At 44.8% G+C, this 21,908-nt stretch overlaps 1 protein-coding gene across 1 annotated transcript in view; it reads left to right on the top strand.

Annotated features, from left to right (window-relative positions):
• The window catches only part of LOC127977473 (liprin-alpha-1-like), a 35,619-nt gene that overhangs the window by 964 nt on the left and 12,747 nt on the right, over nucleotides 1-21,908 (top strand). Inside the window, 18 exon segments of the mRNA XM_052582343.1 lie at nucleotides 5,628-5,888; nucleotides 6,806-6,907; nucleotides 7,468-7,632; nucleotides 7,763-7,837; nucleotides 8,686-8,784; nucleotides 9,587-9,808; nucleotides 10,282-10,428; nucleotides 10,735-10,924; nucleotides 10,927-11,021; nucleotides 11,091-11,222; nucleotides 12,473-12,535; nucleotides 12,739-12,821; nucleotides 12,893-13,019; nucleotides 13,092-13,315; nucleotides 15,374-15,590; nucleotides 16,038-16,067; nucleotides 16,570-16,694; nucleotides 18,726-18,895. Of these exon segments, the coding sequence (XP_052438303.1) occupies nucleotides 5,628-5,888; nucleotides 6,806-6,907; nucleotides 7,468-7,632; nucleotides 7,763-7,837; nucleotides 8,686-8,784; nucleotides 9,587-9,808; nucleotides 10,282-10,428; nucleotides 10,735-10,924; nucleotides 10,927-11,021; nucleotides 11,091-11,222; nucleotides 12,473-12,535; nucleotides 12,739-12,821; nucleotides 12,893-13,019; nucleotides 13,092-13,315; nucleotides 15,374-15,590; nucleotides 16,038-16,067; nucleotides 16,570-16,694; nucleotides 18,726-18,895 (2,527 nt within the window).

Raw genomic sequence — 21,908 nt, 5'->3', positions numbered from 1 at the left:
GGTCTGATCTTCTGTCCGTTACTGGTCTGATCTTGTGTCTGTTACTGGTCTGATCTTGTGTCTGTTACTGGTCTGATCTACTGTCCGTTACTGGTCTGATCTACTGTCCGTTACTGGTCTGATCTTGTGTCTGTTACTGGTCTGATCTTGTGTCTGTTACTGGTCTGATCTTGTGTCTGTTACTGGTCTGATCTTCTGTCCGTTACTGGTCTGATCTTCTGTCCGTTACTGGTCTGATCTTCTCTGTGTTACTGGTCTGATCTTGTGTCTGTTACTGGTCTGATCTTGTGTCTGTTACTGGTCTGATCTTGTGTCTGTTACTGGTCTGATCTTGTGTCTGTTACTGGTCTGATCTTCTGTCCGTTACTGGTCTGATCTTCTGTCTGTTACTGGTCTGATCTTGTGTCTGTTACTGGTCTGATCTTGTGTCTGTTACTGGTCTGATCTTGTGTCTGTTACTGGTCTGATCTTGTGTCTGTTACTGGTCTGATCTTGTGTCTGTTACTGGTCTGATCTACTGTCCGTTACTGGTCTGATCTACTGTCCGTTACTGGTCTGATCTTCTGTCCGTTACTGGTCTGATCTTCTGTCCGTTACTGGTCTGATCTTGTGTCTGTTACTGGTCTGATCTTCTGTCCGTTACTGGTCTGATCTTGTGTCCGTTACTGGTCTGATCTTCTGTCCGTTACTGGTCTGATCTACTGTCCGTTACTGGTCTGATCTTGTGTCCGTTACTGGTCTGATCTTCTCTGTGTTACTGGTCTGATCTTGTGTCTGTTACTGGTCTGATCTTGTGTCTGTTACTGGTCTGATCTTGTGTCTGTTACTGGTCTGATCTACTGTCCGTTACTGGTCTGATCTTGTGTCTGTTACTGGTCTGATCTTCTCTGTGTTACTGGTCTGATCTTGTGTCTGTTACTGGTCTGATCTTGTGTCTGTTACTGGTCTGATCTTGTGTCTGTTACTGGTCTGATCTTCTGTCCGTTACTGGTCTGATCTTGTGTCCGTTACTGGTCTGATCTTCTGTGTGTTACTGGTCTGATCTTCTGTGTGTTACTGGTCTGATCTTCTGTCCGTTACTGGTCTGATCTTCTGTCCGTTACTGGTCTGATCTTCTGTCTGTTACTGGTCTGATCTTCTCTGTGTTACTGGTCTGATCTTGTGTCTGTTACTGGTCTGATCTTGTGTCTGTTACTGGTCTGATCTTGTGTCTGTTACTGGTCTGATCTTCTGTGTGTTACTGGTCTGATCTTCTGTGTGTCACTGGTCTGATCTTCTGTCCGTTACTGGTCTGATCTTGTGTCCGTTACTGGTCTGATCTTCTGTGTGTTACTGGTCTGATCTTCTGTGTGTTACTGGTCTGATCTTCTGTCCGTTACTGGTCTGATCTTCTGTCTGTTACTGGTCTGATCTTCTCTGTGTTACTGGTCTGATCTTGTGTCTGTTACTGGTCTGATCTTCTCTGTGTTACTGGTCTGATCTTGTGTCTGTTACTGGTCTGATCTTCTGTGTGTTACTGGTCTGATCTTCTGTGTGTCACTGGTCTGATCTTCTGTCCGTTACTGGTCTGATCTTCTGTCTGTTACTGGTCTGATCTTCTCTGTGTTACTGGTCTGATCTTGTGTCTGTTACTGGTCTGATCTTGTGTCTGTTACTGGTCTGATCTTCTGTGTGTTACTGGTCTGATCTACTGTGTGTTACTGGTCTGATCTTCTGTCCGTTACTGGTCTGATCTTCTGTGTGTTACTGGTCTGATCTTGTGTCTGTTACTGGTCTGATCTACTGTGTGTTACTGGTCTGATCTTCTGTCCGTTACTGGTCTGATCTTGTGTCTGTTACTGGTCTGATCTTGTGTCTGTTACTGGTCTGATCTACTGTGTGTTACTGGTCTGATCTTCTGTCCGTTACTGGTCTGATCTTCTGTGTGTTACTGGTCTGATCTTCTCTGTGTTACTGGTCTGATCTTGTGTCTGTTACTGGTCTGATCTTGTGTCTGTTACTGGTCTGATCTTGTGTCTGTTACTGGTCTGATCTTGTGTCTGTTACTGGTCTGATCTTGTGTAGGGGTGTGACGGTTAGTATATAACCGTGAGACCGACGGTTATAGTTGAACACCGTCATTAGAACTCTATAACCGGCAAAACCGTGTCATTAAAATATTTTTTACAAACATTTTTTATCAAAAATTATTTTCATTTTTTAGATAGGATCATAAGATCCGCAATATATCGGGAAACATGGTTTTTACCACTTAATGAAGTTTTGTAAATCGTCAGACATGATATTTACCACTTCATTAAATTTTGCTTTGTAGAAAACCTTTCTTAAAAACGAATTTCGTTTTGTACAAATTTTATCTTAATTTTAATAAATGTTTCATCAACCAATTGCATGTATTTTAATAAATAAAAAGCAAATATAGCAGACAATGATAACCGTGACATGGAAGCACCAGCGCGCCGCGTTCACTTGCACTGCACTGTGAACTAGAGCGCATCTCATCATAAATTAAACTCAGCGTAGGCCTATGCCTCATACATTAGCATTATATATCTTTGCTGCATCCTTTCTAGAACAGACGGGTGCGGCTTTGAAATTTGCTCAAAAAACTGTGGCGCGGATGATGAGTTTTGTGACACATCTCCTTAATAAACGGAGGTCTGAAATCTCTGCCCCTTTACCGATCAGAGCGCGCGCTGACACGGAGTTAACCCGCTATCTCCAAGAACAACCAACTGACTCTACGACAGATCCACTAGCATACCCCCCCCCCCCCCCCCCCGACGGTTATGTTATGAACCGTCACATTTGACTCACGTCATAACCGTCATCACCAATTCTGAAACCGGCACACCCCTAATCTTGTGTCCGTTACTGGTCTGATCTTCTGTGTGTTACTGGTCTGATCTTCTGTGTGTTACTGGTCTGATCTTCTGTGTGTTACTGGTCTGATCTTCTGTCCGTTACTGGTCTGAACTTCTGTCCGTTACTGGTCTGATCTTGTGTCTGTTACTGGTCTGATCTTCTGTCCGTTACTGGTCTGATCTTCTGTGTGTTACTGGTCTGATCTTCTGTCCGTTACTGGTCTGAACTTCTGTCCGTTACTGGTCTGATCTTGTGTCTGTTACTGGTCTGATCTTGTGTCTGTTACTGGTCTGATCTTCTGTGTGTTACTGGTCTGAACTTCTGTCCGTTACTGGTCTGATCTTCTCTGTGTTACTGGTCTGATCTTGTGTCTGTTACTGGTCTGATCTTGTGTCTGTTACTGGTCTGATCTTCTGTCCGTTACTGGTCTGATCTTCTCTGTGTTACTGGTCTGATCTTGTGTCTGTTACTGGTCTGATCTTCTGTGTGTTACTGGTCTGATCTTGTGTCTGTTACTGGTCTGATCTTCTGTGTGTCACTGGTCTGATCTTCTGTCCGTTACTGGTCTGATCTTCTCTGTGTTACTGGTCTGATCTTGTGTCTGTTACTGGTCTGATCTTCTGTGTGTCACTGGTCTGATCTTGTGTCCGTTACTGGTCTGATCTTCTGTCCGTTACTGGTCTGATCTTCTGTCCGTTACTGGTCTGATCTTCTCTGTGTTACTGGTCTGATCTTGTGTCTGTTACTGGTCTGATCTTGTGTCTGTTACTGGTCTGATCTTGTGTCTGTTACTGGTCTGATCTTCTGTGTGTTACTGGTCTGAACTTCTGTCCGTTACTGGTCTGATCTTGTGTCTGTTACTGGTCTGATCTTCTGTCCGTTACTGGTCTGATCTTCTGTGTGTTACTGGTCTGATCTTCTGTCCGTTACTGGTCTGAACTTCTGTCCGTTACTGGTCTGATCTTGTGTCTGTTACTGGTCTGATCTTGTGTCTGTTACTGGTCTGATCTTCTGTGTGTTACTGGTCTGAACTTCTGTCCGTTACTGGTCTGATCTTCTCTGTGTTACTGGTCTGATCTTGTGTCTGTTACTGGTCTGATCTTGTGTCTGTTACTGGTCTGATCTTCTGTCCGTTACTGGTCTGATCTTCTCTGTGTTACTGGTCTGATCTTGTGTCTGTTACTGGTCTGATCTTCTGTGTGTTACTGGTCTGATCTTGTGTCTGTTACTGGTCTGATCTTCTGTGTGTTACTGGTCTGATCTTGTGTCTGTTACTGGTCTGATCTTCTGTGTGTTACTGGTCTGATCTTCTCTGTGTTACTGGTCTGATCTTCTGTCCGTTACTGGTCTGAACTTCTGTCCGTTACTGGTCTGATCTTGTGTCTGTTACTGGTCTGATCTTGTGTCTGTTACTGGTCTGATCTTCTGTGTGTTACTGGTCTGAACTTCTGTCCGTTACTGGTCTGATCTTCTCTGTGTTACTGGTCTGATCTTGTGTCTGTTACTGGTCTGATCTTGTGTCTGTTACTGGTCTGATCTTCTGTCCGTTACTGGTCTGATCTTCTCTGTGTTACTGGTCTGATCTTGTGTCTGTTACTGGTCTGATCTTCTGTGTGTTACTGGTCTGATCTTGTGTCTGTTACTGGTCTGATCTTCTGTGTGTCACTGGTCTGATCTTCTGTCCGTTACTGGTCTGATCTTCTGTCCGTTACTGGTCTGATCTTCTGTCCGTTACTGGTCTGATCTTCTCTGTGTTACTGGTCTGATCTTGTGTCTGTTACTGGTCTGATCTTGTGTCTGTTACTGGTCTGATCTTCTGTCCGTTACTGGTCTGATCTTCTCTGTGTTACTGGTCTGATCTTGTGTCTGTTACTGGTCTGATCTTCTCTGTGTTACTGGTCTGATCTTGTGTCTGTTACTGGTCTGATCTTCTGTGTGTCACTGGTCTGATCTTGTGTCCGTTACTGGTCTGATCTTCTGTCCGTTACTGGTCTGATCTTCTGTCCGTTACTGGTCTGATCTTCTCTGTGTTACTGGTCTGATCTTGTGTCTGTTACTGGTCTGATCTTGTGTCTGTTACTGGTCTGATCTTGTGTCTGTTACTGGTCTGATCTTGTGTCTGTTACTGGTCTGATCTTCTGTCCGTTACTGGTCTGATCTTCTGTCCGTTACTGGTCTGATCTTCTGTGTGTTACTGGTCTGATCTTGTGTCTGTTACTGGTCTGATCTTCTGTCCGTTACTGGTCTGATCTTGTGTCTGTTACTGGTCTGATCTTCTGTCCGTTACTGGTCTGATCTTGTGTCTGTTACTGGTCTGATCTTCTGTCCGTTACTGGTCTGATCTTGTGTCTGTTACTGGTCTGATCTTCTGTCCGTTACTGGTCTGATCTTCTGTCCGTTACTGGTCTGATCTTCTGTCCGTTACTGGTCTGATCTTCTGTGTGTTACTGGTTTATTAATTGTAATAAATACTATATATGGTGAATGAATTTATTATACTTATTACATGCACTTGGTTATTATAACATGCAATAAATATTATGTAAGAAATAAGCCCTAATATTATTTATTATTATCAGCCTGATAATAGTTGTCTTGCTATCGTCATAGAGCATCAGCCACAGGTGCTATCTCTGACCAAACAACAAAACCTGGGTATTTAGCTGTAGAATCCCTGGCAATGATGGGTCCTGTATAATTTACCTGTGTGTTCACCCTATAATAGCGACTGCAGCAAACAAACCGTGTGTGTGTGTGTGCAGATGATGTGCGAGGTGATGCCCACCATCAGCGAGGCGGAGGTCAGCAGTAACGGAGGCGGTCTGGGCCCCGGCTCTCCCGTGCAGACGGACTCTGAGGGCCACTTTGAGTCTCTGATGGTGTCTATGCTGGAGGAGAGAGACCGACTGCTGGACACGCTCCGAGAGACGCAGGAGAACCTGTGTGTGACGCAGAGCAAACTGCACGAGATCAGCCACGAGAGAGACTCGCTGCAGAGACAGCTCAACAGTGCCCTGCCGCAGGTAACCGCTGGAGGAAAACACATTCATCATCGCAGACCGATTTAATCACGCGATTATGAAGTTCTGAGATTATGGAAGCAGTTTGTTTGCTTGTCAATGAAGTACTGCTCTGTGTAGTAAATGCAGCTCCACCTGAAACCATCGAGACATCAAGCATCTTTCCAAACATGAGAAGCATTTATCAACCTCTTGTCCCACAAAATACATTTAATAACATGTTTTTAATTCAAACTCCCTTATAAATATAAACGATTGTAATGGAAATGATAATGATACGAACTCCGATAAACCATATATTGTCATAGCGTTGTGTTTATTAGTCGCGCTGAATCAATGAAAGCAGTTCAATCTTCTGTTTCCTGGAACGATGTGCGTTTCCTTTCTTCTGCGGTGTGTTTGGAGTTTCTTCATGAGAGATTTACTACTGAACCCTGCTCCACTGAAAGATATGCAGCTTTTGCCTGATCACAATTAAATAAATTAAAAAGATTGCCAATTTTAAGTTTGAAAATGATGATAATTCATACTTAAGAGAGCAAATATTACAGTTTTATTTTAAATATATATTTTTTTTTCTTTAAATTCCCTTTTTATTTTAAAATAAAATATAACACTTTATCTTGCTTATTTTATTAAAAAAATAAATAAATTAAGTGCAATAATATTATTTTTACTATTATTATTTTTTGTGTAGTTCTATTTAATGGGTCACACTATGTGCAGTGTGAGGACCAAACCAAATCTCCGTGTGCTCTCATGAGAACCAGGCTGAAAAACTTGTGTGAACCCTTGAATATAGACCTAAAGTAATTTAAACAGCCTTCTGTTCCTTTACCTAATTTTCTGAAAGTATAGGTGGCATTACTGTGAGTGCTGTTTGTCACAGAATCCTGTTCTCTTGTGATTTCACACTGAAGGAGTTTGCAGCTCTTACGAAGGAAGTGAATCTGTGTCGAGAGCAGCTGCTGGAGCGAGAGGAGGAGATCTCCGAGCTCAAAGCAGAGAGAAACAACACACGCGTGAGTCACTGCACACATCTCTTTGCTTTTACTTATTTTATATATTTGTATACGATCTATACAACCAAACTTGTAAATATATATTTTTGCATTCCCTGCCTTTAAAGTTGTCTAAGTGAATTCTTAGCAATGCATATTACTAATCAAAAATTAAGTTTTTATTTATTTATGGTAGGAAATTTACAAGATATCTCCATGGAACATGATCTTTACTTAATATCCTAATGATTTTTGTCATAAAAGAGAAATGTATAATTGTGACCCATACAGTGTATTGTTGTCTATTGCTCCAGATATCTCTGTGATACTGATGAGTGCTTCTGTGCTGCAGGGACACTGATAATACAGTGTATATAGTTATAAATGTACATACATGTTTTAAAAGGAAAATATAATAAAACTTTGGAGGATTTCTGATGCTGAGGGTGATGACGATTGACCGACATCATGACAGTCTTGTGTAAAGTGTCCGTGGTTCTTTATGTCAAGGCTGATGTGATGCTGGGTCGGCCTGTGTGATGTGTGATGTGTGTTGTGTGTTGTGTTGGCTGCGGTCTCAGTTGTTGCTGGAGCATCTGGAGTGTCTGGTGTCTCGTCACGAGCGTTCTCTGAGGATGACCGTAGTCAAGCGTCAGGCTCAGTCTCCCGCCGGCGTCTCCAGTGAGGTGGAGGTGCTCAAGGCACTCAAATCTCTCTTCGAGCACCACAAAGCCCTGGATGAGAAGGTAGTGTCCTGAGGGAGCTGGTGTGTGTGTGTGTGTGTGTGTGTGTGTGTGTGTGTGTGTGTGTGTGTGTGTGTGTGTGTGTGTGTGTGAGGTGTGCTTCATGTGTGCTGTGTGTGTGTGTTGTGATCAGGTGAGAGAGCGTCTGCGTGTGGCTCTGGAGAGATGCAGTATGCTGGAGGAGCAGCTCACCGCCGCTCATAAAGAGGTGAGCTCCTCACAGAACACCGCCTCAGAGCAATCAGAACCTGATCTAACCATCATTACTCCCATCAGTCAGTGATCATTTCACATCAATCAGGCTTTGGTGTGTTATTCAGCTTTTATAAAATGGTGAAAATATTGAGTTACGCATTCTAACTAATATTATATTCTAATATAAGGCAATCATGTCAGCTTTTGAACATTTCAAACAATTATATTACTATTTTACAATTACAATTGTTATAAAGTTATTTTTTAAAATATAAATAAATATATTTGGCACAAAATGAGAAGACACCGAGAGATGTTCTCAATCACTATTTAACTAACTTTATGAAGAAAGCACTCCTTCTGTCATAACGTCTAGTAAGTCATGTAGATGTGGAACAAAATAAATGTAAGCGATAAGACATGTATTTTTGTATAAATGATTTAATTCAAAGCATTAGCTCTCTTCAAACACCTTATATGATAATCAAAACTGTGCTGAGCTAGATTACGCTTTAATCTGTGCAAACCTTCAATGTAATAAGGTAGTTTTATTTATTTTGCATTCACCTATAAAAAGATTGTATTATTAGCTAGCTCCACACTGGATCGCTTTATATCAGAAAATCAAGTAGTATTTCTGAAACACATTTTTTTTATTTAATACTGTATTAAAGCTACTTGTTTTAACTCAATCCCTTGAATAAAGCGCTATTAATATACACACGACGTGACTTGAGTTCTCATGCAAACATAACCACATCAGTATTATCAGATGCTTTCTTAACTGCTGCTTTCTCATGTCTATCATTCGTAACGTTTCAGCTCTAAGAACAATGTCACTGTGGGTTAACTCTTGTTTAGCTGGTGATTCTCAAGGAGCAAAACAGTCAGAAGAAGGTGATTGGTGGATCAGCAGAAGTGAATCACAGCTCTGGTGCAGCACTGAACACTAATGGCAAGGTACACCCCACACCACAAGAGTAATCGATGTAATGAGCTGATTAACTGGCTTCTGATCAGACATGGAGCTGTTTAACTATTTCAGGGCTCCAGACAAAGAGCCATTGGATTCTATAAGAAAAAACATTAGTCGTCAAATTATTTTTTTAAGTGCCACAGAATAAACACATTTATTTTCATTTTAAAATGTTAATCATACTCTCGTGTTTGTCTCCTCTTTTCTTGACTTTATCTGCATTTTAATCCATCTTGTAGATGACCTGGGAACTAAGGTTCACTTAAAGTAGAAACTAAACGTCTTTTCCAATTTGAAATATACAGTTATAAAGAATTGTTCATTACACAGAATCTGTTCCAATATCATGATCATAAGCATCACTTGGCCATTGAGTGTACATTTTTAAATAAATTGCTAAATAGCCCAACTTAAAATAAAAAGAACACAACACATTTTCAAATGTGAGATATATGCTAGTGTAACTCAGAATAATCAAGTTCACTTGTTTTTTTCATTATGCATGAAGTTTATTAATTTAAAGGCAATGGGTTTCCAACGTTTTTTATTTTTATTTTTTTAAGTTAAACTTTATCATGTTTTTTACAGTTTAGTATGTTACGGTAGACGTTGCTCTGCTGCGCTCATGCTATTAGTTTTATCTGTGCAGGTCTTAAAAAGTCTTCAGTTTAAGCCTGAAAATCCTGCAGAAACCCTGAATTCAGTGAAAGTGTTTCTGATGAACATCCTGGTAGTTTCTCGAGGTCTTCATAATCCAGAGTAAAGTGTGGTGTGTGTTTCCAGCAGCGCTTGTCAGACGTGTCTCTGGGTGCAGAGGAGGATTGTGGGAAGGACGTGGAGCTGCAGGAGGCTCTGGACAGACAGAGTAAGGAGCTCCTGCACATGAAGGAGCGTGTGGCGTCTCTGTGCAGCCGCGTCTCTGAGCTGGAGGAGGATCTGGACACGGCCCGGAAAGACCTCATCAAGTCTGAGGACATCAACAGCCGTCTGCAGAGAGACTTACGAGAGGTACGACAGGAGCGCACTGAAGCAGTCTCTGACCGTCTGTCTGTCTCTGACCGTCTGTCTGTGCTCTCTCTCCGTCTCTGACCGTCTGTCCGTCTGTGGTCTCTCTCCGTCTCTGACCGTCTGTCTGTCTCTGACCGTCTGTCTGTGGTCTCTCTCAGTCTCTGACCGTCTGTCTGTGGTCTCTCTCCGTCTCTGACCGTGTGTCTGTGCTCTCTCTCAGTCTCTGACCGTCTGTCTGTCTCTGACCGTCTGTCTGTGGTCTCTCTCCGTCTCTGACCGTGTGTCTGTGCTCTCTCTCAGTCTCTGACCGTCTGTCTGTCTCTGACCGTCTGTCTGTGGTCTCTCTCAGTCTCTGACCGTCTGTCTGTGGTCTCTCTCAGTCTCTGACCGTCTGTCTGTGGTCTCTCTCCGTCTCTGACCGCCCGTCTGTGGTCTCTCTCAGTCTCTGACCGTCTGTCTGTGGTCTCTCTCAGTCTCTGGCTCAGAAGGATGACATGGAGGAGAGGATCACCACGCTGGAGAAGCGCTACCTCGCGGCTCAGAGAGAAGCCACGTCTGTCCATGACCTCAACGACAAACTGGAGAACCAGATCGCCAACAAGGACTCGCTGGTCTGCCAGGTGTGCATCTCTTACTCTTAGAAACAGACCGTGCTGCTACATGAGTGAATAATGTTGAGCTACAGGCACCAGAAGTGAACAATGTCACAAACCTGAGTTCATTAAGCCCTCTTCTAGTGATCCCAGTGCTCTAATAGCAATGAAACATCTAAAATGAGAGGAGTACCTGGCTCTCTGCTCTCTTCTCAAGCTGTGTGTGTGTGTGTGTGTGTGTGTGTGTGTCTCTCTCTCTCTCTCTCTCTCTCTCTGTGTGCGTGTCTCTCTCTCTCTCTGTGTGTGTGTGTGTGTGTGTGTGTGTGTGTGCAGCTGGAGGACAGGAGCCGTGTGCTGCAGGAGCGTCTGGAGCTGGCGGAGCAGAAGCTGCAGCAGACGATGCGTAAGGCTGAGACGCTGCCGGAGGTGGAGGCAGAGCTGGCTCAGAGGGTCGTGGCCCTCACTAAGGTACGGCTCTCACACACACACACACTGTTTGCTGCTGCTGTAGTGTCTGATGTGTGTGTGTCTCGCAGGCGGAGGAGCGTCACGGGAACGTGGAGGAGCGTCTCAGACAGATGGAGGCTCAGCTGGAGGAGAAGCACCAGGAGCTGCTGAGGGTGAGAGATCTCCACACCTCGCTCAGTGTGTGAACACAGCAGCTGCTTTACTCTTCTGTGGTGTTTCAGGCTCGTCAGCGGGAGAAGATGAACGAAGAGCACAACAAGCGTCTGTCGGAGACCGTGGACAAACTGCTGTCTGAGTCCAACGAGAGACTGCAGCTTCACCTGAAGGAGCGCATGACGGCGCTGGAGGACAAGGTACAGCTCACACACCTCCAGTCTCTGACCCTGACACTGGTGTGTGTTCACGATCACTGACACCTCCTTCTCTCTTCATTAGTGAGTCGATAACGAGCGCTCTCTTACTGACTGAGGGCTTTCTTTTCATTCATATTTTCATTAATCTCTTTGTTTTGGAAAGTGCCATATGATTACAGAATCAAGAAGTATAAATGTTTTATTTTGCACATTCATTAAGTTCAAATTATTTTATTTGTAGAATTCATTTATAAATTATTTATCAATAGTATAGGAATAAATATAGGTGTCAGGTGTCATGTGTCACATGAGGAGAGTGGAGCTGAACAGAGCTGATGACGGCCGGAGAGTTCGTTTAGAAACTAAATGCAGAAGCGTCTGTCTGGTGATATTTTAGCTTTTAAAAAAAAACCTGTTAACTTCAGTCATTTATAGCTGATTATGATTTTTTTATTTTTTTTATTTTTTTATTTTTTACATTTGTTTCTTATTTATTTGGTTGCACAGTGTTAGCTGATTTATTTTGACTTCATTTAAACCTTCTGTAATTTATTTTTTATTTTACATCAAGGTGAAAAAAAAGATCTCGTAATGGTTTCGCTAATACTGTTGTAATAAGTGCTGACTTGGGTAACAAACAGTCAGTACTGACGCTGTTGAGCTGACTCTTGAAGACTGATGACTGGTCTGTGATTGGCTTCAGTGATCATCTCTCCACCGAGCCGAGCACACACAGAAACACACCAGATCTCTCTGATATATCTGCACACACACATTCAGCTGATAGAGAGCACAGTGACAGCAGTATTAACACGCACTGAAGGTTTCCTCACTGTCAGACTCGTTCTGGAGACCCAGCCCTCATCAGGTCCTTCAGGTTTATCTGAGCAGGTCACAACTAATGCTGCGTTCACTCCCTGTTTCCTGAGATTCAGAGATCAACACGTGAGCTTCAGCTCGAGGCTGTGCAGCTTTCTGGCAGCTGTCAAACACAACACAAGCAACTGCCTTATTACACTTCATCAGTGTTTCTTTCACTTAACACATGGAGAGCCTAGATATATATATATCTGTGTTGCGTGATCGTTCACATTACTTTTGTATGAAGGCATCTACACTGGCAAAAGTCAAGTGACTGACACTTGTCTCCCGTGTGTCTGTGTGTGTGTGTGTGTGTGTGTCTGTGTGTGTGTGTGTCTGTCTGTGTGTGTGTGTGTGTGTGTGTGTGTGTGTGTGTGTGTGTGATGCAGAACGCTCTGATCCGGGATCTGGAGCACACCAAGAAGCTGATAGAAGAGGCTCATCATGAGAAGGTCAGTGTGTGCTGCTCGTTCACTCTGTGATGATGATGATGATGATGTGGCTTCTTACACACAATAAGGCACACAACATATTTCATAGTATTCCAAGCAGTGATGCATTGCATTATTAAATGCGTTATTATTAGGAGCATTATAATGAGCTCTGATATGGCATATATTGATATGATCTCATGAGTGTTGATGTGTGAGCGCAGGAGCAGCTGCTCATCCAGATCGAGAGCATGAGGAGTGAACAGGAGCGCGGCCGCAGCAGGAGCAACTCTCTGCTGCATCATGGGTAACTGCAGGCCTCTCCTGAGCCTCTCATCTGCGAGTCTGAGCATGCTCTGATGTGGTCTGTCTCTGCAGGTGTGGCACGCCGGACTTCAGGTTCCCGGTGTCTGTGTCAGCGCTGGACAGTCACTGCGGAGGAGCGCTGGTGCTCAGACGACCGCAGAAGACCCGAGTGTCTGCGCTGAGAGAACAGCCCTCGAAGGTGACACACCGCACAACTCCGTCTGCACACATGACCGAACTCACACGCTCACATGAGGATTTAATCACACAGGTGCAGACGCTGGACGAGCAGGAGTGGGACCGTCTGCAGCAGGCTAGTGTTCTGGCTAGCGTAGCTCATGCGTTCGAGAGTGATCTGGACGTGTCAGACGTGGAGGACGACAGAGAGACGGTCTTCAGCTCCATGGACCTGCTGTCTCCTGCTGGACAGGCAGACGCTCAGACGCTCGCCCTGATGCTGCAGGAGCAGCTGGACGCCATCAACAACGAGATCCGGTAACACCCTTCCCACAATCCCTCACTCCTCTCACCGACGGCTGCCACCATACTGACATAGCATTGTGCAATACAGTCTAACCCAGGACGTCACACAATTTGTCAAACTTTGGATGAATTAATCAAAAATAGGTAAAGATCTGATCAGATATGAACCAGTATCTGTAAATCTGAAGCCCCAAAGGACTATTTAAATATGAGTTCTTTCTGTCCTGTGTCTCTGTGTGGGTGAATGGCACTGAAGTGTGTGCGCTTGCTGAGATCAGGCGTGGTGAGTGTGTTGCTGCGGACCCAGGGGAGTGCAGTGACACATTTTGGGGCAATATGGACACAACTAGGGCTGCACGATGTGTCGTTTAAGCATCGATATACCGCCGAGCGGAAAACGTGTGCATGCTAGAAATAGAACCGATGCCTATTTTTCACGTGACACGCAAGTGTGCTGGAAGCGTTTTCAGGCAAAATACAATAGGAAAATATGTTTATATGTCATTTTGTACACAGATTCATATTAATTCATGACACTTAGATGTTTGAAAGTCTATAGGTTGACATATATTCAGATATAAATGTAATTTGTGCTCTTCTCACAATCAAATGACCAGCAGGATGGCATTCAAGTGTTTAAATCCACCTGTTTTTGTTTGGTCTGTACTTCTCACCATTAAAAGGCAGCAGGTGCATAAACACACTTTTTTTTTTTTTTTATTGTTTACTCATAAGATTCTCTCTCTCTCTCTCTCTCTCTCTCTCTCTCTCTCTCTCTCACACGCACGCACGCACGCACACACAGACACACACTATAATTTGCTGTTATACTCCATATAACTCCATATATAAGCTTCTTCTTTTTTTTTTTTTTTTTTTTTTTTTTTGCACAGGACTTTCTAAAGGGTTAATGGTCCCACCTAGTGATCAACCATAAAAATACAAATTTTACCTTTCCCCATCAGGGAAAACCACAAACCATCAAGAAAGCATGATTTTATGGTGTCATGGCTTAGCAATAAGAAAAGTCATTATAATGGAAGTCAATGGGGCAAAAACCGCCACCAACAATAAATGAGGGGGAAAAAGTAAAATCTAATGCTGCACAAAAACTAACAATGCATCAAAGCCAATGTATTTCCTAATCATGCCCAAGACTGTGATAAAAGGTAAAAAATAATATCCAGCCACAATTATTTTTATAGTGAAAATAAGTCCTTTTTTTTTTTTTTTTTAATCAGTGACTTTAATTATAGTATTTAAAAAAAAAAAAAAAAAAAAATCAGGACTGAGGTTGATTTAATAGATTTGTGCAAAAAAGGTTTGAAAATCTGTTTTATCCAATACATTTTTACAGCAGTTTAATTCAGTGGATGTTTTCGTCCACAAGGGTAGTGAATTTGCCCACAATGTATTGAGTTTTTGAAAATGTTCAAATCATTTTCCCAAGATATGTCTCAAAATAAGATTTGTCACCAAAAATCATTCCATTTGCTGAAACACAGAGAAAGTTGTGGCCAAAATAAGACTCAATATTACAATGTAGTGGACGAAAACGTCCACAACACTGCATAAGGGTTAATTGAACGTTTCTATCATGTGTAAAGTTACTGATTAACATTAACAATATACTTTATGCGTACTACTTGCAGAACTCAGGTGAGTTTCCAAAGTTGATGTGCTGCTGTAGGTCAGTTTCAAATCTATCAGAGGCCATTAGGACTGTCACGACATTAGATTTTTCACATCAGTATTTGTGGCCATAAGAATTCACAATATCAATATATCTCTATGTATAGAAACCTTGGAGGGGAAAAGAAATCCGTAAAATGATTTTTCACTTTGTTCATTTCTGTGAAGCGCTTCTGTTCAGGAATTTATATTTATCAGTCAACATATCAGTAATCAGCTTTAAAATATAAATAATTATCAGTTGTGTGTATTAGCCAACATTTTCATATCGGTGCATCAACAAAAATAAGTGCATTTAAATACCCTAAGTGACTGGCTGCTTGAAACGCTGCGGTTTCTGTGGTGAGGTGTTGATGACGTGTGTGTGTGTGTGTGCAGCATGATCCAGGAGGAGAAGGACAGCACCGCACTGAGAGCTGAGGAGATCGAGGGTCGTGTGGGCAGTGGAGATGATCTGGACAGCCGCTTCCGCTCCATCGCGTCCCTGCAGCCCTCCTTCCACAGCTCCTCTCCACCCGGATCCGGTCACTCCACGCCCCGCCGGCCCTCACACAGCCCCAGCAGAGAGCTGGACCGCATGGGGGTCATGACCCTGGTGAGCCTGCTTCACACGTCTGTCTGTGTGTGTGTGTGTGTGTGTGTGTGTCCTGCAGGGTGGTGTCCAGCAGTCCTCTGCTGACCTGTGCTCCTGTGTTTGTGCAGGAATCGTCCAACTGACCGAATGATCGTGTACTTTTCAAAAATAAAATGTTTTTCAAAAACCTTGGAGCTGTACAGGAAGTTTACTGAAGGACTTCCTGCTCCATTCCCTCGACAGGGCAGCGAGGAAATGAGCAATTAGACCTTGAGGAGATCAGACTAAACGCCTGTTTTCTCTGGACTCCAGCTCTCCACTGCGTGTCTCCAGCGATGATGCTCTCGTGTGTTTGCGTGTCTCTAAATCTTTCTCCTGCTACGCTGCTGTTCAGTTCTTCTGTGCTCATGTATGAAATGCTGCTAACTTCCTGTTTCTTCTTTCTCCATGTGCTTGCGCTTCCAACAGCCTAGTGATTTGCGGAAGCATCGTAGGAAGGTAATCTAGAGAAAGTGTGCATGTGTAACCCTCCTTTAACATCTGAATCTTGTTCTGTTCATGTTAACAAGTAGACGTCTGCGTTACAGCACACGCGTGTGTCACACACAGCTACACGCATCACAGGAGGAACACCAGACAGATATAGACATCCACCCAAACGATGTACAGCTAGAAGAGAGAGGACATTTCTAAATGCATGTTAATCTTATTGTGAATGATTCGTCCAAGCATTTGCTTCCATTTGTGATCAATGCATCATAACTGGAACTGCCAGTGAAATAGTTTGATCCACTTAAACTCCGCCTCCTTCTTACACTCCACTGATAGATCACATGCAGATCCTCCTCCAATCAATGAAGAGAACTCAGCCAAGCCCCGCCTCATATTTGTATTGTTTATGATTGTTTCACATGATATACGACGCAATGCACAACAAAAGATCTTTACTTCTGTTACATCACATCTGTAAACAACCGTGTGTGTGTGTGTGTGTGTGTAGTGTGCTCAGGATGATAAAGCCACCATCAGATGTGAGACGTCTCCTCCCTCCACACCGTCCTCCAGGAGACTCCATAAAGGAGCGCTGCACACCTCCAGCCACGAGGACATCCGAGACGTGCGGGGGTCAGTCTCACAAACACACACACACACACAGACACACACACACACACAAACACTCACACAGACAGACAGACACACGCACGCACAGTAGGGCTGTGCGATTAATCGAAATCGAAATAAAATCGCGATTTGAGTGTGCGCGATTTCTAAATGGCTTTATAGCACGATTTTCCGCGTCCTGACCTCCCGCAGTATGTTATCTGAACCAATCAGGATGCAGCGAACCTAAGTGTAGCGCGAGAACAGAGCAGACTGGGCATATGCTTAACTCCAGGTACACACACTCTGTCTGTGATGCATAGCCTTTTTTTTCGAGCACATGTTAACAGAACAGAACGTTCACACTGCACGCGGTAAAAGAGAACAGAAAAGGTTATAAATAGAAAGGTGCAAAAAGATTTAATATCTTGCGTGTGAGCACAGAGAGAGTTGTGAGTGCACAGGACGCAGGTTGAATGAGAGGAGACACGTTGTGAGGCAGCATATATCTGAGGCTTATACAGTCTATGATCTGAGCACGTGCATCTGATGGAGGCGGCAAAGAGGACTGCATGGGGAGCAACAGCGCTGTTTTTGGTAAAACATGATTTTGACGACTTCATTAAGTTTTGTTTTATAGAACACTATTTTAAGATTTTCGTTTTGTATAAATTGTATCTTAATTTTGATCCATGTTTTATCAATCAGTTGCCCGTATTTAATAAATAAGAAGCACATCTATAGCCTAGCAGACAATGTAATAAGGCGCAGGCACGATCACTTGCATTGCATGTGAACTAAACTCAGCGTGTGCCTCACAGATTAGAGAAATATAGGATATATATTATAGAAAGCTTGAAAGGTCTTCTTGTAAACGAAAATATTCAAACCCAAATAAATGGGCTACTCTCTGATGATGTAATGTGATCCATATGAAATGTGCATTTCTCTGGCATTCATGGCGAGTCTGCATTGTAAACTTAATCTTTGCAGCAACACAGAAAACACCAGTTTATTACTAAACAATAAAATGACTCCTTGCATATTTTGGAACCAGCAGGCCGTTCTTGGGTTGAGCGAGACCCCACTGAATGAGCGAGCGGATCGGGATATTCAGAAAAGCGCTCTGCGCTCACGAGCTCTGATCGGAACAAACCTGAGACTCAATGTCTGCTGACCTTGCAGGAACATACAAATAGACATAGCCAGACTAGACTATTTTAGTAAAAATCATGAGCTTACTGACGATTTTTTTATAATTCTTGACAAAATTATTATATATTACGTTTTTTTTTTTTTTTTTTGACTACGTTTCTATGGCCCAATGATGCTACACTGAGCATTTACTGCTTTTTAAAAATGTGGGTCAGGTACTTATATATATATATGTTTGTTTGTTTGTTTGTGTTCCGAGTTGCGGGCGGGTTAGTTGCAAACGTTGGTGTGGGGCGGCAGGGTTATTAATACATTGACCCAGATTCGCGCTCGCACGTTATTTTAATGTCATTTCGCGTTACAATAATGCGCTCTTGTTGCTGACCCTTGGGCAATAAATATATTGGGCAAAACATATTTATACTGCAAGGCAATTTATACTGAATGCATTTATGACTGTAAAGCATGTCTGTGTGTCAAAATCGTGATTAAAATTGAAATCACAAAATTTATAAAAAAATCGTGATAGTTTTTTTTTGTCCATATCGCACAGACATGCACGCGCACAGACACAGACACAGATGCACACACAGACACATGCGCACAGACACATACACACACGCACAGATGCACACAGACACACGCACGCACACAGACATAGACACACGCGCACACACATACACGCACACAGACACAGACGCACACACGTGCGTGCGAACAGACACACACACACACACACACACATGCGCGCACACACACACAGACAGACACGCCCACACACAGAGACACAGACACACAGCATCTCAACCATGAGTTCATACAGGAGCAGAGATCTGACGTGTGTGTGTGTGTGTGTGTGTGTGTGTGTGTGTGTGTGTGTGTGTGTGTGTGTGTGTCCAGAGCCGGGCTGCAGGACGGAGCGGGCAGTAATCCCAGCAGCAGTAACAGCAGTCAGGACTCACTCAACAAAGCAGCCAAGAAGAAGAGCATCAAGTCCTCCATCGGTCGACTGTTCACAAAGAAGGAGAAGAGCAGAGCCAGTCCGGGGGGGAAAGAGTGTCCTGGGCCAGGTGTGTGTCATCCACACGCTACACACGCTCATGCTCACACGCTACACACGCTCATGCTCACACACTTCACACGCTACACACACTCATGCTCACACGCTACACACACGCTCATGCTCACACGCTACACACACTCATGCTCACACGCTACACACGCTCATGCTCACACGCTACACACGCTCATGCTCACACGCTACACACGCTCATGCTCACACGCTACACACGCTCATGCTCACACGCTACACACGCTCATGCTCACACGCTACACACACTCATGCTCACACGCTACACACGCTCATGCTCACACACTTCACACGCTACACACACACTCATGCTCACACGCTACACACGCTCATGCTCACACGCTACACACGCTCATGCTCACACGCTACACACACTCATGCTCACACGCTACACACACTCATGCTCTCACGCTACACACACTCACACGCTACACACACTCATGCTCACACGCTACACACGCTCATGCTCACACGCTACACACACTCATGCTCACACGCTACACACACTCACACGCTACACACGCTCATGCTCACACGCTACACACGCTCATGCTCACACGCTACACACACTCATGCTCACACGCTACACACGCTCATGCTCACACGCTACACACACTCATGCTCACACGCTACACACACGCTCATGCTCACACGCTACACACACTCATGCTCACACGCTACACACACTCACACGCTACACACGCTCATGCTCACACGCTACACACGCTCATGCTCACACGCTACACACACTCATGCTCACACGCTCATGCTCACACGCTACACACACTCATGCTCACACGCTACACACACGCTCATGCTCACACGCTACACACGCTCATGCTCACACGCTACACACTACACACACACTCATGCTCACACGCTACACACACTCATGCTCACACGCTACACACTACACACACACTCATGCTCACACGCTACACACACTCATGCTCACACGCTACACACACTCATGCTCACACGCTACACACACTCATGCTCACACGCTGCTCACACGCTACACACACTCATGCTCACACGCTACACACACTCATGCTCACACGCTGCTCACACGCTACACACACTCATGCTCACACGCTACACACACTCATGCTCACACGCTGCTCACACGCTACACACACTCATGCTCACACGCTACACACACTCATGCTCACACGCTACACACACTCATGCTCACACGCTGCTCACACGCTACACACACTCATGCTCACACTCTACACACACTCATGCTCACACGCTACACACACTCATGCTCACACGCTACACACACTCATGCTCACACGCTACACACACTCATGCTCACACGCTGCTCACACGCTACACACACTCATGCTCACACGCTACACACACTCATGCTCACACGCTACACACGCTCATGCTCACACGCTACACACACTCATGCTCACACGCTACACACACTCATGCTCACACGCTACACACACTCACACGCTACACACACTCATGCTCACACGCTACACACGCTCATGCTCACACGCTACACACACTCATGCTCACACGCTACACACACTCACACGCTACACACGCTCATGCTCACACGCTACACACGCTCATGCTCACACGCTACACACACTCATGCTCACACGCTACACACACTCATGCTCACACGCTACACACGCTCACACGCTACACACACTCATGCTCACACGCTACACACGCTCATGCTCACACGCTACACACACTCATGCTCACACGCTACACACACACTCATGCTCACACGCTACACACACTCACACGCTACACACACTCACACGCTACACACACTCATGCTCACACGCTACACACACTCATGCTCACACGCTACACACACTCATGCTCACACGCTACACACACTCATGCTCACACGCTACACACGCTCATGCTCACACGCTACACACGCTCATGCTCACACACTTCACACGCTACACACACTCATGCTCACACGCTACACACGCTCATGCTCACACACTTCACACGCTACACACACTCATGCTCACACGCTACACACACGCTCATGCTCACACGCTACACACGCTCATGCTCACACGCTACACACGCTCATGCTCACACGCTACACACGCTCATGCTCACACGCTACACACGCTCATGCTCACACGCTACACACGCTCATGCTCACACGCTACACACGCTCATGCTCACACGCTACACACGCTCATGCTCACACGCTACACACACTCATGCTCACACGCTACACACGCTCATGCTCACACACTTCACACGCTACACACACTCATGCTCACACGCTACACACACGCTCATGCTCACACGCTACACACGCTCATGCTCACACGCTACACACGCTCATGCTCACACGCTACACACACTCATGCTCACACGCTACACACACTCATGCTCACACGCTACACACACTCACACGCTACACACACTCATGCTCACACGCTACACACGCTCATGCTCACACGCTACACACACTCATGCTCACACGCTACACACACTCACACGCTACACACGCTCATGCTCACACGCTACACACGCTCATGCTCACACGCTACACACACTCATGCTCACACGCTACACACGCTCATGCTCACACGCTACACACACTCATGCTCACACGCTACACACACGCTCATGCTCACACGCTACACACACTCATGCTCACACGCTACACACGCTCATGCTCACACGCTACACACGCTCATGCTCACACGCTACACACACTCATGCTCACACGCTACACACGCTCATGCTCACACGCTACACACACGCTCATGCTCACACGCTACACACACGCTCATGCTCACACGCTACACACACGCTCATGCTCACACGCTACACACGCTCATGCTCACACGCTACACACGCTCATGCTCACACGCTACACACACTCATGCTCACACGCTACACACACTCACACGCTACACACACTCATGCTCACACGCTACACACGCTCATGCTCACACGCTACACACACTCATGCTCACACGCTACACACA

This window comes from Carassius gibelio, chromosome B18 (genome assembly GCF_023724105.1).
Source record: "Carassius gibelio isolate Cgi1373 ecotype wild population from Czech Republic chromosome B18, carGib1.2-hapl.c, whole genome shotgun sequence".
Lineage (NCBI taxonomy): Eukaryota > Metazoa > Chordata > Actinopteri > Cypriniformes > Cyprinidae > Carassius > Carassius gibelio.
This window is presented reverse-complemented; position numbering and strand designations above follow the sequence as displayed.